Source organism: Schistocerca cancellata, chromosome 1 (genome assembly GCF_023864275.1).
Source record: "Schistocerca cancellata isolate TAMUIC-IGC-003103 chromosome 1, iqSchCanc2.1, whole genome shotgun sequence".
NCBI classification, from domain to species: Eukaryota; Metazoa; Arthropoda; class Insecta; order Orthoptera; family Acrididae; genus Schistocerca; species Schistocerca cancellata.
This window is the reverse complement of record NC_064626.1, coordinates 14768637-14784381: the sequence shown is the minus strand read 5'-3', so window position 1 is coordinate 14784381 and position 15745 is coordinate 14768637. Positions and strand designations below refer to the sequence as shown.

At 43.3% G+C, this 15745-nt stretch overlaps 1 protein-coding gene across 1 annotated transcript in view; it reads left to right on the top strand.

Moving 5' to 3' along the window:
- Positions 1-15745, top strand: part of LOC126163859 (serine/threonine-protein phosphatase 6 regulatory ankyrin repeat subunit A-like) — a 69090-nt gene that overhangs the window by 40981 nt on the left and 12364 nt on the right. The window contains exons 4-5 of the mRNA XM_049920192.1: positions 2493-2650; positions 12117-12244. Of these exons, the coding sequence (XP_049776149.1) occupies positions 2493-2650; positions 12117-12244 (286 nt within the window). The remainder of the gene's footprint in view (positions 1-2492; positions 2651-12116; positions 12245-15745) is intronic.

The window sequence follows — 15745 nt, the reverse complement described above, 5'->3', positions numbered from 1 at the left end:
GAGCTGCACGACTTTCGTGACATACGGTCCTGTTACTTCACGCTGAGGAAGTATTGGTGCACGTGGAATACGAAATAAGTTCTGCGATATTTCGACAACGTGCAATGAAACGTTTAACCAGTGAGAGGTTGTAGAGCCGTATTGAATTTCGTCGTTTTCTGTTGATACTTACGACTTACGAATATATGCCGTTTCAAGGGACTAGCACATTTAGAATATCTCCACAACGCCTCGATATTGGTACGATTTGTTTGCGATAACGTTTTAGGAACTGTAATATTGGTAGCTACAGAATTTTCATATTCGGTTATTTTCGCACCCTAACGTGGGTGTATGCCCTTTAAAGGCAACAACACATTTGTTACAATTAAATGTCTGGTAATAACATAGCGGCGGCCAAAGCTTCAGGAGTTCATAACGTAAAAGATGCGGTCGCGTATTACACATGTTCAGCGTGGTGTAATCATAGACATGCAGAGTCCTGTCCCAACAAGCTGTCTTTGTACGGAACACCTCCCAATGCGCGACAAAAGTCCTGACTCGCAAAATCTCCGCCATCCTGTTTCTCTGTCATCTCCCTCACTTCCGTCATCGATAGTTTCAAATATTACACAAGATGTTTAAAAAAAACTATCGCATATTCCCCCAGAAGGTACTACTGGCCAAAACTAGAAGAAAAGTTCCTGCGATTACATGTCCAGGAACCAATAGCAGGTGTGATAAGGCTGAAGAAACACAGTTCACAGCCCTTGTTTTATTTACAGATGGGTCGGGATTCTCAAGGGATGGCGTCATAAATTACCACAGTACGCACGACTGAGCTGAAGCAAATCCTCAAGCAATTGTGGAATTGTCGGTCATAAGCGCATAGGGCCATACACTTAAGCGAACGGTTTAACAGGTCTGTATATCAACGATTTCTTCGCGATGAACTTCCCGCGCCATTGTAAAATATTTCCCTTGCAGAAACACAACAACTGCAATTTATGCACGACAGGGCACCACTCAGTTTTCTACGCATCGTGCGCCAGTACCTCACCGCGACCTTTCATGGACGATGGATTTGTCAAGAAAGTCCGGTAACATGGCCTCCACATTTACCGGATTTCAATCCAGTGGGTACCAGGCCCTTTCTTCCTTCTTGTTCTTGTTCTTGTTCTTCTTCTTCTTCTTCTCTCTCTTTTTCCCCATCAGTCTTCTTACTCATTTGCTGCAGCCCGCCACGAATATCTTCTGTACTCATTAGTTTCTTTTTTCATTCCACTGAAAACATCCTGTAATTCTTCCTCACTTTTGCTGAGGTTATCAATGTCATCAGTGAATCATATCGTTCATATCCCTTCACCTTGAATTTCAATTCCACTCTAAAACCTTTCTATTACTTCCTTCATTATATCTTCAGTGTATAAATTGAACAGTAGGGCCAGAGGGCTGCATCCCTGTTTATATTCTTTTTACTTCGAATACTTCGTTCTTGGTCTTCCAATTTTACTGTGCCCCCTTGATTCTTGTAAACCACTCTTGTATACACTCGTTTTTTCCTATAGTTACTCCTATTTTTCCCAGGTTTTCGAACATCTTGCACCATTTCCCATTGTCGAAATTTTTTTCGAAATGGAAAAATCCTATCAACAAATTTAGATTTTTCTTCAGTCTTGCTTTCATCATCAGCCGCAATGTCAAAAATGCGTCTCTGGTGCCTTTATGTTTGCTAAAGCCAAACTGATTGTCATCTAACAGTTCCTCAATTGTCTTATTTATTCTTCCGTATATTATTATTGTCAGCAACTTGGATCTTGAGTTATTAATCTCCTTGTGCGATATATCTCACACTTACCTGTTGTTCCTCTCTTCGGAGCTGAAAGGGTGATATTTTTCCGAAAGTCTGATGGTATGTCGCCGGTGCCATAGATTCTACACACGAATTTGACTACCGTTTAGTTGCCACTTTCCCGAGTGATTTTGGAAATTCCGATGAAGTTTTATGTCCTTTCTGCCTTATTTAATCGCAATTCTGCCAAAGCTCTCTTAAATTCTGACACTAATATGGAGTCCCCTATCTCTTCCATTTCTGGCTATGACAACATTTAAAGACATTGGTGTACGCCCGATCCACCGATAATGTACTGATGTTACGGTACCGTGTGACGCAGTCCTATTTGAGACAGGTGTATTTGAAAGAGTACGTGATTCACTGCGAAGAAGGGCTGTAGGGTGGCTCAGGAGGTGTGGCAACAGTATGCAGCACTTCCTGTTGCGTCTATTCCTACGTAACATACGGATGGGAATGACAGGAGACATTAACCCGTGTTTCCGGAGATATCGTTACTGGAACTTGACCAGTACTGCCTCCTGTAGGAATATAATCATTGCCTAAGTGCCACACGTCCACCTTTGTGGTGGCGAATCAAAATATATCACTGCAAGGTCACGTGGGCTGACACGTGAGGGGCAGGTAGACAGGCAGACTGGTAGGCAGGGTGTGGGAGTAGGCGTGGGCGTGGGCAGCCAGCAGCGCCCCCAGTCACGCGAGGACACCGCCTCGGCTGCGGCACCGCCATTCTGGGAGTACGGCGCCGCCGTTATTGGGCAGAGTCCGACGGAATGGCGGCTGTTGCAACCTCCACTGCTCTTTCGCCGAGTTCTGTCGGTAAACCTGCGGCTCTCTGTGACCACAAGTCAGTTACGGGCTTGTATCGCCGAGAGAAGACACACTATGCACAATAGCAGCCGAAGCTGAAAGTGCTCCGAAAACACGAGCAAGTCTGCCGGACAGGATGCCATATTATCAGCTCTGTCCTCATATCTACACGTATGTGCCGTCAGATGCCAGTATTTTCCACAGATGAACCTAGCCGCATACCAGTCCTTTTACAGGCGCCTATACAATTTGTACAAAAAAATCAAGCCATGTACAGCTGAACGTTGTAAGGAGTCTGGAAATTATATACCAGTTTTCACTGAAACCTATATGTTCTGATCTATTGCTACTTTTATGTAGCTGACAAACAACAACTTGGGAGTACATAAAACTAATTGACGTCTAAAAGGATGTCATTACAAAGGTTTTGTGTAACCGATTTACCTAAACGAAGCATGTTGCTCGCAAAATACGCAAATAACTTCATTTTCACGTGCATCAAAAAGTTACCCTGCCTGTACCGCCCGTAGCTTATAGGCAAAAACTCCCCCCCCCCCCCCCTCCCCCGCCCACCAGTTATAGCAGCAGTTTACTGTATATCGCTGAAACCATAGCGTTTCAAACTGTTCTAAAACGTGCAGGTCATCCCCGCTTACAACTGGTGATGGAACCACCAACTATTTGTAACAATACATTGGCCAGTCGATTGCTTTTTCGATCAGTCGGTTTTTTCGGTTTTTTTATCTGGTCATATGATTTTATCAATTACCAGACCACTGAGCATTTCAGCATTCTTATCAAGACACAGTGTCCACTATTACAAAAACGCACATTCATAATCATGGAAGAAAAAAATGAACAAAAAGCTCCTTATTGGTACTCAGTAAAAAGCTTATATCGGAACAGCAACAACAATGACGACATGTGACAAAAGAGTGTAGCCAATAATACTGGTTTTACAATGGCAAAGAATCGAATGTTCCCCTTCAGAACTGAATGCGCAGGACTGCGTTGAGAGTTTAGATTCAGTTTACTTCCACAGGCCAGTTCCACTCAATAAATAAATAAATAAATAGTTCAACCGATCTAGTGTTTCATCTGATTACTCTGTAGCTTCGTTTCATCGAAAAGAATGAATGAATGAATGAATAATTAAAATGTTAGGAAAACCACAACCGAATCAGTCCACTGTTTTCAACAGCCTACTGAATCAATTGTGTTTATTCGATTGTTTCCGTGACTGAGATAAAGAGATTAGCTGAAGTTAGAAAGTAGTGGGAATATTTCATACCATTGCATTAAATGAATTCTGTGAAGAGGGCTCTCTAGGATGTGGAAAGAATTAAAGTATGCACATTTTATTTCAGTGCAATAAAATGAAACGTCTGTAGTATTACAGTGCTGATATTAATTACAGTACGATAAAACCTAATACATTATTTTTAATAGTTTCTGTGAAGATGCTCCTCAGTGTAGTGGACACAGTTGTCCAACAACAGCTTTTCAATTCACTACTGGTTAGTGGTTGAATATACTTATGTGTCTTTATATCTTATCCCTTTCGGTACTAATGTTGTTAAATCCTTGACATCTATGCAGAACACGTCACAGCCGCATCCCCAACTGTCGACGTGGACAGCTTTAGCTGGGAGAGTTGTTACTCAGGTCGCATCAAGTCCACGTTCAAACACAATACTCCTGGTGACCTTCTACACTGACGGGTCAGCCTCTCTTCTGCATTGCATAGGAGTGCCCAGATTCTTTTGATCAGATTGTGTGTGTGTTGTACAAGATAAAGGATTCTGGAGAAGTCTGTGGAGGATGTTCTAGGACTAACATCAGCTATAATTCATAGAATAATATAGGATTATTCAAAATGAATATATTTAATGCACAGTCATACGATGATAAAAATTGCAGAGAATGTAAAATAAATTTCAGTATTTCAGTGGGAAGTGGTGTGAATCGGAAGGCGGCGCTTGCTACGGCAACACTGTAGAGCCGCGTGAAGCCCGCACAGGGTGCGGTCGCTGGTGCGCGCTGAGCCAGTGCTCGCCCAAAGCGCTGGCTGGGCGAGATCATTCGCTTGTTTCGCATGTTCGGAAGGGGACGCCCTGCGATGACAGAATCATGGCGCACGCTCTGAAATAGTTCTCAAACGATTCTACAGAAACTATTTGGTAAAAAAAGTTTCGTTTTCGCGTTACTTGTAGGTTTATCACTCGACTTGATGATCACATGTCCGTAATTTCGTTAATGGTCATACTGATTGTGATATTTCCTATAAGTAAGACATTCCGAGAGAGCTGAAAAAGGTTGTAACAAAAAAGAAGGATCTCTATGATTTTGCATTTTGTGCATTTTACGTAATATGTTGCTGCGTATGAAGTTTAGTTACTATGTTGAAGTTTTCTTTAGACTTGGGTGAAGGTCTCCGTCACCAATTTCGAGAAAATTAATCTGATGTAGAACAGTCATTTGCGATCGAGTGCCCCAGCGATAAAGCAAGAATGAAATATTCACAATCCTCATCTTTGATGAACAGTTTGAGATATCGAAATGAGATTGTGGCAAATTACACCCAAAGAGCAGACTATTTTGCCGTTTGGTTATTACGCAAAACTTCATTGCTACCGCGTTATTCCACTAACTACAGCTTTTCTCGACAGAAGAATGTAATTTTTAACGGTCATCGATACCTCGTGAAGTGAGATATGCTGAGGGTTTTCGAACAACATAAGTGAAGATTTTGCACGTTTATTTTTGTACTGGGGATGTGCTTTTTCATAAACTATTGACCCTACTTTTCCTTAGTTCCTCATTTAATAAACCACAGTTCCAAAATTCTCTTGCAATTGTGTCTACAGCTTTTAATGAGGTGACATTGTGTAAACTCCACTCTGTTCTGGCAAAAGAAGCAATATTAACACGGCAACAAGAGAACCTCAAGGTTTTACTCAAAATTCGCCTCTTATGCTGCTTCTCTGAAAGCCACAAATTGTTAACAAGCAAGCAATCGCTGATTGTCTTACATTTTCACCGGAGTTCTTTTTAGATACTATCCAAAGCAAAGCGGTTGGTGGATCAAAACAAAATCTCCATACGCTCTGTGACCAAAATGGTACTGCAACAGAGGATGACAGACTAAAGGCCGAAATACTAAATGTCTTTTTCCAAAGCTGTTTCACAGAGGAAGACTGCACTGTAGTTCCTTCTCTTAGATTGTCGCACAGATGAGAAAATGGTAGATATCGAAGTAGACGACAGAGAGATAGAGAAACAAAATAGCTCAAAAGAGGAAAGGCCGCTGGACCTGATGGGATACCAGTTCGATTTTACACAGAGTACGCGAAGGAACTTGCCCCCCTTCTTGCAGCGGTGTACCGAAGGTCTCTAGAAGAGCGTAGCGTTTCAAAAGATTGGAAAAGGGCACAGGTCATCCCCATTTTCAAAAAGGGACGTCGAACAGATGTGCAGAACTATAGACCTATGCCTCCAACGTCGATCAGTTGTAGAATTTTGGAACACGTGTTAGGTTCCAGTATAATGACTTTTCTGGAAACTAGAAATTTACTCTGTAGGAATAAGCATGGGTTTAGAAAAAGACGATCGTGTGAAACCCAGCTAGCGCTATTCGTCCACGAGACTCAGAGGGCCATAGACACGGGTTCCCAGGTAGATGCCGTGTTTCTTGACTTCCTCAAGGCGTTCGATACAGTTCCCCACAGTAGTTTAATGAACAAAGTAAGAGCATATGGAATATCAGACCAATTGTGTGATTGGATTGAAGAGTTCCTAGATAACAGAACGCAGCATGTCATTCTCAATGGAAAGAAGTCTTCCGAAGTAAGAGTGATTTCAGTTGTGCCGCAGGGGAGTGTCATAGGACCGTTGCTATTCACAATACATATAAATGACCTTGTGGATAACATCGGAAGTTCACTGAGGCCTTTTGTGGATGATGCTGTAGTATATCGAGAGGTTGTAACAATGGAAAATTGTACTGAAATGCAGGAGGATGTGCAACGAATTGACGCATGGTGCAGGGAATGGCAATTGAATCTCAATGTAGACAAGTGTAATGTGCTGCGAATACATAGAAAGAAAGATCCCTTATCATTTAGCTACAAAATAGCAGGTCAGCATCTGGAAGCAGTTAATTCCATAAATTATTTGGGTGTAGGTATTAGCAGTGATTTAAAATGGAGTGATCATATAAAGTTGATCGTCGGTAAAGCAGATGCCAGACTGAGATTCATTGGAAGAATCCTAAGAAAATGCAGTCCGAAAACAAAGGAAGTAGGTTACAGTACACTTGTTCGCCCACTGCTTGAATGCTGCTCACCGATGTGGGATCCGTACCAGATAGGGTTGATAGAAGAGATAGAGATGATCCAACAGAGAGCAGCTCGCTTCGTTACAGGATCATTTAGTAAACGCGAAAGCGTTACGGAGATGATAGATAAACTCCAGTGGAAGACTCTGCAAGAGAGACACTCAGTAGCTCGGTACGGGCTTTTGTTGAAGTTTCAAGAACATACCTTCACCGAGGGGTCAAGCAGTATATTGCTCCCTCCTACGTATATCTCACGAAGAGACAATGAGGATAAAATCAGATAGATTAGAGCCCACACAGAGGTATACCGACAATCCTTCTTTCCACGAACAATACGAGACTGGAACAGAAGGGAGAACCGATAGAGGTACTCAAAGTACCCTCCGCCACACACCGTCAGGTGACTTGCGGAGTATGGATGTAGATGTACATGTAGATAGTAGATCTTTTTCGGTGGTCACCATGCAAGCGTGGGCGTGCAGGGACTCCACTTAATATTTACAAAAAAATTCGAGCATAGGCTTGAGTTTAGAACGGCACTTCCCCTTGGGCGCGTGCCCGCAACCGCCACCACTCCCGCCCTCTCCATGTGTGCCCTGCCAGTTGCACATCTAGAAGCCACGTTATTCTACATTTGCTACGGTCTCATTTATAGCCATGAAGCAACCTTCCACGTAAGTGCCGAAGTTCACCAGCACGACTTTCTAATATGGCATACAGAAAAGCCTTCTTGTGTAATTGAACATTAGCATGACTCACCGAAAGTTAATTTGTTCTTTGCAATGTCAGCACAAAAATTATACTGTGAATTTTTCTTCATTGAGCTGAGTGTTTCAACAAACATTTACCTGGACATGCGACATCTTCCAAAGCTCGGTTGCTCGGTTGCGCTGGACATGGACACGCTGTGTTCTACCCTAGATCACCAATATCTCCGGATCTCACGTTCGTGGATTTATTTCGTGGGGTTATATGAAAGGTCTTGTGTACGTACCTGATTTGCCAAAAACAATCCCAGAACTCGAAAAATGCGCATTTCTAATGCAATAGCGTCTGTTATCCCACATATGTACCAGAATTTAGGACATATTCGTGTGCCCGAGGACAATCATGTTGAGCTCCTATAAAATATGTAATTTTGTTCACTTTCTTTTCACATTCGTTTCAATTCTTATCCATGTAGCGCTATGCATTAAAAATATAGGTTTGTAATCGCTATATTCATTTACAGTTGCCCTGTATATTAATCCTGTAAGTTGATTTTCACTCAAAAATAATTCTACGACCCATGAACGGAAATGTGGCGAGTGAACTAGTTTATTCATTTTTAAAGCGGCTACAGCAGTAGACATACTCGTACGTACTGCAAATGTAACTCATCTAAGCTACTTCATTAATTTCAGGATGGTGGTTTTCCAATTTAGGTGCTGGTCAATCTGTAGCCCAAAAAAGGAAACTTATCTACTTCTCATCTTTCCTTATCTTCTTCTGTTTCTTAATTTCATGGAGTGTACTTGCAGCCCCTTCCATTTTCACCAAGGCCCTGTCTTCCTCGATTGACTTATGTCTCTCTTTCCTATTGGTTCATAATTAATTGCTTAAATAGTATATCTTTCCCTATTCTGTTGATATGTTGTTTTATTTTGACGCATCCTTGCTCTATTTTTTCACTTATACATTATATATTGTTTATTTGCTTATGATATGGTTTTGTATTTGATCTGTGAGCTTGTCTCCTTTAACTTAGTATGAAAATTTCATTACAGTCGATTGTGTTCTTCTTCCGTCTTCACTTCCATATACTAAAATAAGAGTACTTTTTGTTTTGTAATATCTTAGCTTCGTGTCGTTCCTTATCTTGTAACTCACTGCTCTTTGTACTGTGCTACATATCATTTCAAACCTATCTGATTTCTCAGTGACATTGTTTTCATATTCATAGCTCATCCCGCAGTTTAACAGTTGAAAATGTGACACTTGTTCTGTTGATTATTCATCTAGTACTTTTTTGAACGGTGCTGAAGTTTTCGTTTGAAGCCCATTACTTTATTTTTTACCATAATTTTTAGATGATAGTTCTGACAAAGTTGATTCAGGCGATGTATTGTCTTCTGAATAATTATTTGGTCATTGCTAAGTGCACAGTATTTCTCTTGTCCGCTGTCAAACAACGTCCTTTAAGTGTATATCGAATACTATGGGTGAAAGGCTGCGACCTTGTCGCTGTTTTCCGTTCTTCTTTATTAGTCTTGTCTTCTCTTTCCTTGTATTACTTTTATAATTTGTGAGTGGTGATACAAACAATTTACTACTTGTAGTAAATATCTCGGATACCTTCGTTTTTTCCTAATGTTCCAAAGCTTCCTTCTGTTCAGATGATCGACAGCCCTCTCATAGCCTATAAATGTGATGTGAATCTCTGGGTTGTATTCTCTTCGTTTTTCAATTACTTGTAGAAAAGTACCATTGTCAGTACTTGATCGCCCATTGGTAAAGCCATTTAGTTCACCATTTGCATGGTGTCGCCCATTTTTGTCATTCAGTCGTTAATAATTCTTGCATAGAGTTGTAAGAAGCATTTTCTGGGCTTATTTGCCTACAGTTATCACAGATATTTCTTCCTCGTTTTCTGTTGAGCGGTATCACCTCTGCTGACTTCCACGATTCATGTGCCATCTTCATCTTCCAGCGTTCATATGGGTGGAGCAAGAGCCTTACTTGTAACTTTAATCCTCCGTTTTTCCACCTGGAGCGGTATAACAAAGCAACTGACAGCAAGTCGTTTACAGGTCAGCTACCTTAATAACAACCAATCAGATCACGAGGTTTGTGGCGCCTTCTGTGCTGTGCACAGCTATCACGTCACTTCAAATTCAGCTGCCGGTTACGGGTCAGCGTTACATAATTTTCATTATCTGAGTTTGTACAAAATATTATTCAGTGCTGTATTTTTCTTTTATAGAATGTGTGAAGGTAACAATGAAATTCCTTAGGAAAGTGACAAGACTATAATTGTCCTCGAAAGAGAACTAAATATTGGATTTCAAATGGGAACATATGGACGTACTCGTCCACAACTGCACAGTGTTGCAACCACAACCGTATTACATTTGTGCGTAACGGCAAACTGATAACATCCTCACCTTCCGTACTCAACTGTCGACCGTTTTGTTGTCAAGATCCGTCAGGGAATTTTGTTATCTGACTATACTATCTGTACAGTTCGTGAGAGGTTCTGGTAGATACCGGGTGATCAAAAAGTCAGTATAAATTTGAAAACTGAATAAATCACGGAATAATGTAGATAGAGAGGTACAAACTGACACACATGCTTCGAATGACATGGGGTTTTATTAGAACAAAAAAATACAGAAGTTCAAAAAATGTCCGACAGATGGCGCTTCATCTGATCAGAATAGCAATAATTCGCATAACAAAGTAAGACAAAGCAAAGATGATGTTCTTTACAGGAAATGCTCAATATGTCCACCATCATTCCTCAACAATAGCTGCAGTCGAGGAATAATGTGAAGAGCACTGTAAAGCATGTCCGGAGTTATGGTGAGGCATTGGCATCGGATGTTGTCTTTCAGCATCCCTAGAAATGTCGGTCGATCACAATACACTTGCGACTTCAGGTAACCCCAAAGCCAATAATCGCACGGACTGAGGTCTGGAGACCTGGGAGGCCAAGCATGACGAAAGTGGCGACTGAGCACACGATCATCACCAAACGACGCGCGCAAGAGATCTTTCACGCGTCTAGCAATATGAGGTGGAGCACCATCCTGCATAAACATCGTACGTTCCAGCAGGTGTTTATCAGCCAGGCTGGGGATGATGCGATTCTGTAACATATCGGCGCAACTCTCACCCGTCACGGTAGCAGTTACAAAACAAGAATCACGCATTTCCTCGAAGAAAAAACGCCCGGTAACGTTAGATGTGGTAAATCCAACCCATACCGTGACTTTCTCGTCGTGCAATGGAGTTTCCACGACAGTTCTAGGATTGTCGGCAGCCCAAATTCTGCAGTTGTGGGCGTTGACAGACCCTCGGAGCGTGAATGAGCTTCGTCGGTCCGCAACACGTTGCTCAACCAATCGTCATCTTCCACCATCTTTTGAAAGGCCGACACCGCAAATGCCCTCCGCTTCACTAAATCGCCCGGTAACAGTTCATGATGCCGACGGATTTTGTACGGATAGCATCGGAGGGAGCCAACCAAACAGCAGTGTACAGAATGCCAGTGCGACGTGCACGAGTGCTGACTTCCCCGTGCATAGACGAACCCGCTGCAGTCTCCATTACTTCCTGAACTGTCTCAGCAGCATTAAGCCTTGTGCTCGGCCGGCCACTACAGGGTCTATCGTCTAAACAACCCGTGGCGTCGAACTTCGAAATCATTCTCGCCACAGCTGCATTTGTCAACGGATCTTTACCCGTTCGAATCCCCTTCCTATGGCGATAGGATCGTAACGCTGAACTAGCACATTCCCCATTCTGATAATACAGCTTCACTAAAAGCGCCTTTTCAGGTAACGTCAACATGCTGCGACTGCTGGCGCATCTGATTCTCTCTCTCATTACAGCTCCTTTTATACACGATTGTCATGGGCAGTCACTGACGTTTTGCTGTCCAACGTCATCTGTCGGACATTTTGTGAATTTTTTTTTTTTTTTTGTTCTAATAAAACCCCATGTCATTCCAAGCATGTATGTCAATTTGTACCTCTCTATATACATTATTCCGTGGTTTATTCATTTTTCAAATTTATATTGACTTTTTGATCACCCGGTACATTACGTCTTATGAACATTAATGGTAATCCATTTGCCTCGAAAAAGCTGCTGCTGTTTACAAATATTAGCAGTACGCAGAGTGGTACTCTTCGTTATTCCTATACTTGAACCGTCTCATCGAGGACTAAACTTGCACCTACGTGTATGAGAAAACGAGAGCGGACCCAGAACGGAACCGTGTGGTAGTAGTAGCCGAGCGCGGCCCCTGGGAGCGAGGTGCGGAGCGGAGCGGTGAGGCGGGCGCGCTGCGCCGTGCTGCCCACAGCGCTGCACTGCGCGGCGTCGCGCGGCCACACCGACTGCCTGGAGACGCTGCTGACGCTGTGCGGCGCGCAGGTCGACGTCATGGACAGCCACGGCTGCACGGCGCTCTTCTACGCCGCCACGCTGGGACACGCCGACGCCACGCGCCTGCTGCTCGGCCACGGCGCCGACCCCAACCGCCAGGACCGCAAGGGCCGCACGTGAGTCCGCTCGTCTCCTCACCTCACGTGTGCCCTCTCTGTTCCTTCTGTCACACAGCCTCGAGCTGCTCTCCAGGCTGTATGCCATTTTTTCAAATTGTCACGGACATTCGTAATATAAACAGGCTCTCTGAGTATGACAAAGGCAAGCAGAGGAGAATTAAACCAGCAAATATTCATAGTATACATAGGCATGGAAACCAATGGATTCTCCGATACTACAGATTCACAAGTGCACTCGCGACTATGTTACAACACTGACACTAACAACAAGTATACCAAATCTTTTACACCGAGGCGCCAAAGAAACTGGTACAGGTATGCGTATTCAAATACAGAGATATGTAAACAGGCAGAATACGGTGCTGCCGTCGGCAACGACTATATAGTACAACATCAGTGTGGTGCAGCTCTTATATTGGATGCTGCTACTACAATGACAGGTTATAAAGATTTAAGTGAGTTTGAACGTGGTATTATGGTAGGCGCATGAGCGATGGGACATAGCATCTTCGAGGTTGCGATGAAGTTGGGATTATCCTGTACGATCATTTGATGAGTGTACCGTGAATATCAGGAATCCGATAAAACATCAAATCTCCGACACCACTTTGGCCGAAAAAAGATCCTGCAAGATCGGGGCCAAAAAAGACTGAAGAGAATCGTTAAGCGTGACAGATGTGTAACCCTTCCGCAAATTCCTGCAGATTTCAGTGTCGGGCCATCAGCAAGCGCCAGCGTGAGAACCACTCAACGAAACATCATCGATATGGGCTTTCGGAGTCGAAGGTCCATTCGTGTACTCTTGATGGCTGCACGACACGAAGCCTTACCCCTCGCCTAGGCCCGTCAACACCAACGTTCGACTGTTGATGACTGCGAACATGTTGACTGGTTGGACGAGTCTCGTTTCAAATTGTATTGAGCTGATGAACATGTACGCATATGGAAACAACCTTATGAATCCACCGACTCTGCATGTCAGCGCGGGACTGTTCAAGCTGGTGGAGGCTTTTTAATGGTGCGGGACCCCTGATACGTCTAGACAGACTCTTACAGGTGATACACACATAAGCATCCTGTGTGATCACGTGCATACATTCATGTCCATTGTACATTCCGACGGACTTCAGGACAATGCGACACCCTGTACGTCCAGAATTGCTACAGAGTGGCTCCAGGAACACTCTTCTGAGTTTAAACACTTCCGCTGGCCACCAAACTCCCTAGACATGAACACTATTGAGCATATGTGGGATACCTTGCAATGTGCTTTCCAGAAGAGATCTACACCCCTTCGCACTCTTACGGATTTGTGGACAGTCCTTCATGGTGTCAGTTCCGTCCAGCATTACTTCAGACGATAGTCGAGTCCATGCCACGTCGTGTTGCGGCACTTCTGCGAGGCCGCGGGGGCACTACACGATATTAGGCAGGGGTACTAATTTCTTTGGCTCTTCAGTGTAAGTGACCCCATACAAAAATATCCAAGGGGTTCAACCGAGGGACCAGGGAGACCACGATGTTGGCTAGATACGACCCATACAGTTGTTGTCGAAGACTGGTATTATGTGTCACCAAATATCCAGAGAAGAGTGTATTGGCACTCCATCATGCATGTACCACATACGCACTGTTCTACCATAAGTTTCAAATAAAAACGACATTAGACATTAACAGTGACGCAACATTGCAGAAGTCCTATCAGTATTGGTTTCCAGACCTATATTTATTAGGATTATTTGCTTGTTTCATTTTCCTCTACTTGCTACTTTCATTTGCACCTGTATTAATCAGTCCTCAATGCACATGACAATTTGAAGTCATATTAACTTTTAATCGGTATTTGTAAAACCTTTCCATATCGTGTGTATAGTTGTATAATGATTGCAATGTCCAGCTGCATGCTCCCTAATCTCTGATAAGTTCTTTTTTATATTACATTTTTTCTGTAGTCTATATGCCAAGTTTCCACAGCTACAATTAATCTGTCTATGTGTCCACTATACAATGATATTATATCATACTTTAACCTAAATATGTTGGAGAATCTCTGTGCAGGTGATTTTACGTTTATACCTAACTGTTCGCAGTATTGTCCAGTACATCCAAACCAAATAAAAAACTTACGTGGTAGTGTCGTCAAAGTCTTTCGTGGAGGCACACATGAATAAAATCGTGGTTCTAGAGTCGAAATTACATTTGTGCTTTGCACAGCTGTCTCCGCCATCGTCATGATGAGTAAGAAACCACCGACTGGCGGAGCTGTCACAGTGTTTCGCTTACAAAGACGCGATAGCGGTGTCTGGAACCTTCGAGAAAGGGGCACAGTGGCGCATGCGCCGAAAAGCAAGTAGAGAAGCTTATAGGAGCTCTGGCTCACCGCAGGACAGAGTAGCGCCAGGTCGTGCGAGGGACTGGCGTCATTTCTGAAGCCCTAACCTCTGTACAAGCGTCAAGCATCCGTCTTTGCGTTTGGTCCATGTCCAAAGCCGCCACCGTGGCCTATTAAGTGTGTACTCTTGGCCTCGGTAGAATTTTTTGCGGTTTGTTCTAATCTGCGCTACTCCGTTTGTAATGGAATCACCACGTGATGATACAGGAGCTAAGACTCTCGTTTTTTCCAAACAATATTTTGTGCAAGTTCTAGGGACAGTTTTCAGCAATGGCCGACTTCTCTAGCTCTCGTTCAAGGTGTGGCGTGTGCTCGGTGCAATACTCGGCAGCAGTGAGTGCAGCTTGGGTTATACAGATAAAGCTGTCGGGGACACCATGAACACTGTGCACTCGAAGACGTACGTCGTCTTTGATTGGGCATAATGTATGATGTATCTCGGAGGCAGACCGGACCACCTGTCTGAATGCACGTCTCTGGAGCACGCATCCTGTCTTGCTGGTCATTGCCCAAGATGATGGAATGAACACAGAGGACTTAGCCTTGTCAGCTGATTCACGAGGCGTCCTTCGCGGCTTCCCTGGAAAGCGTTTGCAGCCTCTCCTTTGCTGTAATTATAATCTCAGGAAATGCGTCCCAGATGCTGCAGTTCATTTTGTAGATGGTCATTCTCAGAAATTTTTTTGCAGTGTGTTCTGACATATCCAGGAGCAGTTTCTTGTTTACAGTGTCAAGAACGTCATAGCACATACACAAAATTCGGTAGTATCGCATGCATAAGCTCATTACGAGAATGTAATGTAAGTGTGTTATACTTTAAACGCGGAATGCTAGTAGGAGCTAGACGCATCGAACATTCCATTTCGGAATTCTTTAGCGGAGTTAATATTTCTAGATCGACAGTGCCAAGAATGTGCTGAGAAAACCAAATTCCAGGCATTACCTCTCTCCACGGATGACGCAGTAACCGACAATCCTCACTAAACGAACGAGAGTCGTGGCGTTTACACAGAGTTGTCGGGGCTAATAGACAAGCATCCCTGCCTGGAGTAACAACAGAAAATCAATGTGTGACGTACGACGAACGTATCCGTTAGAACAGAGCA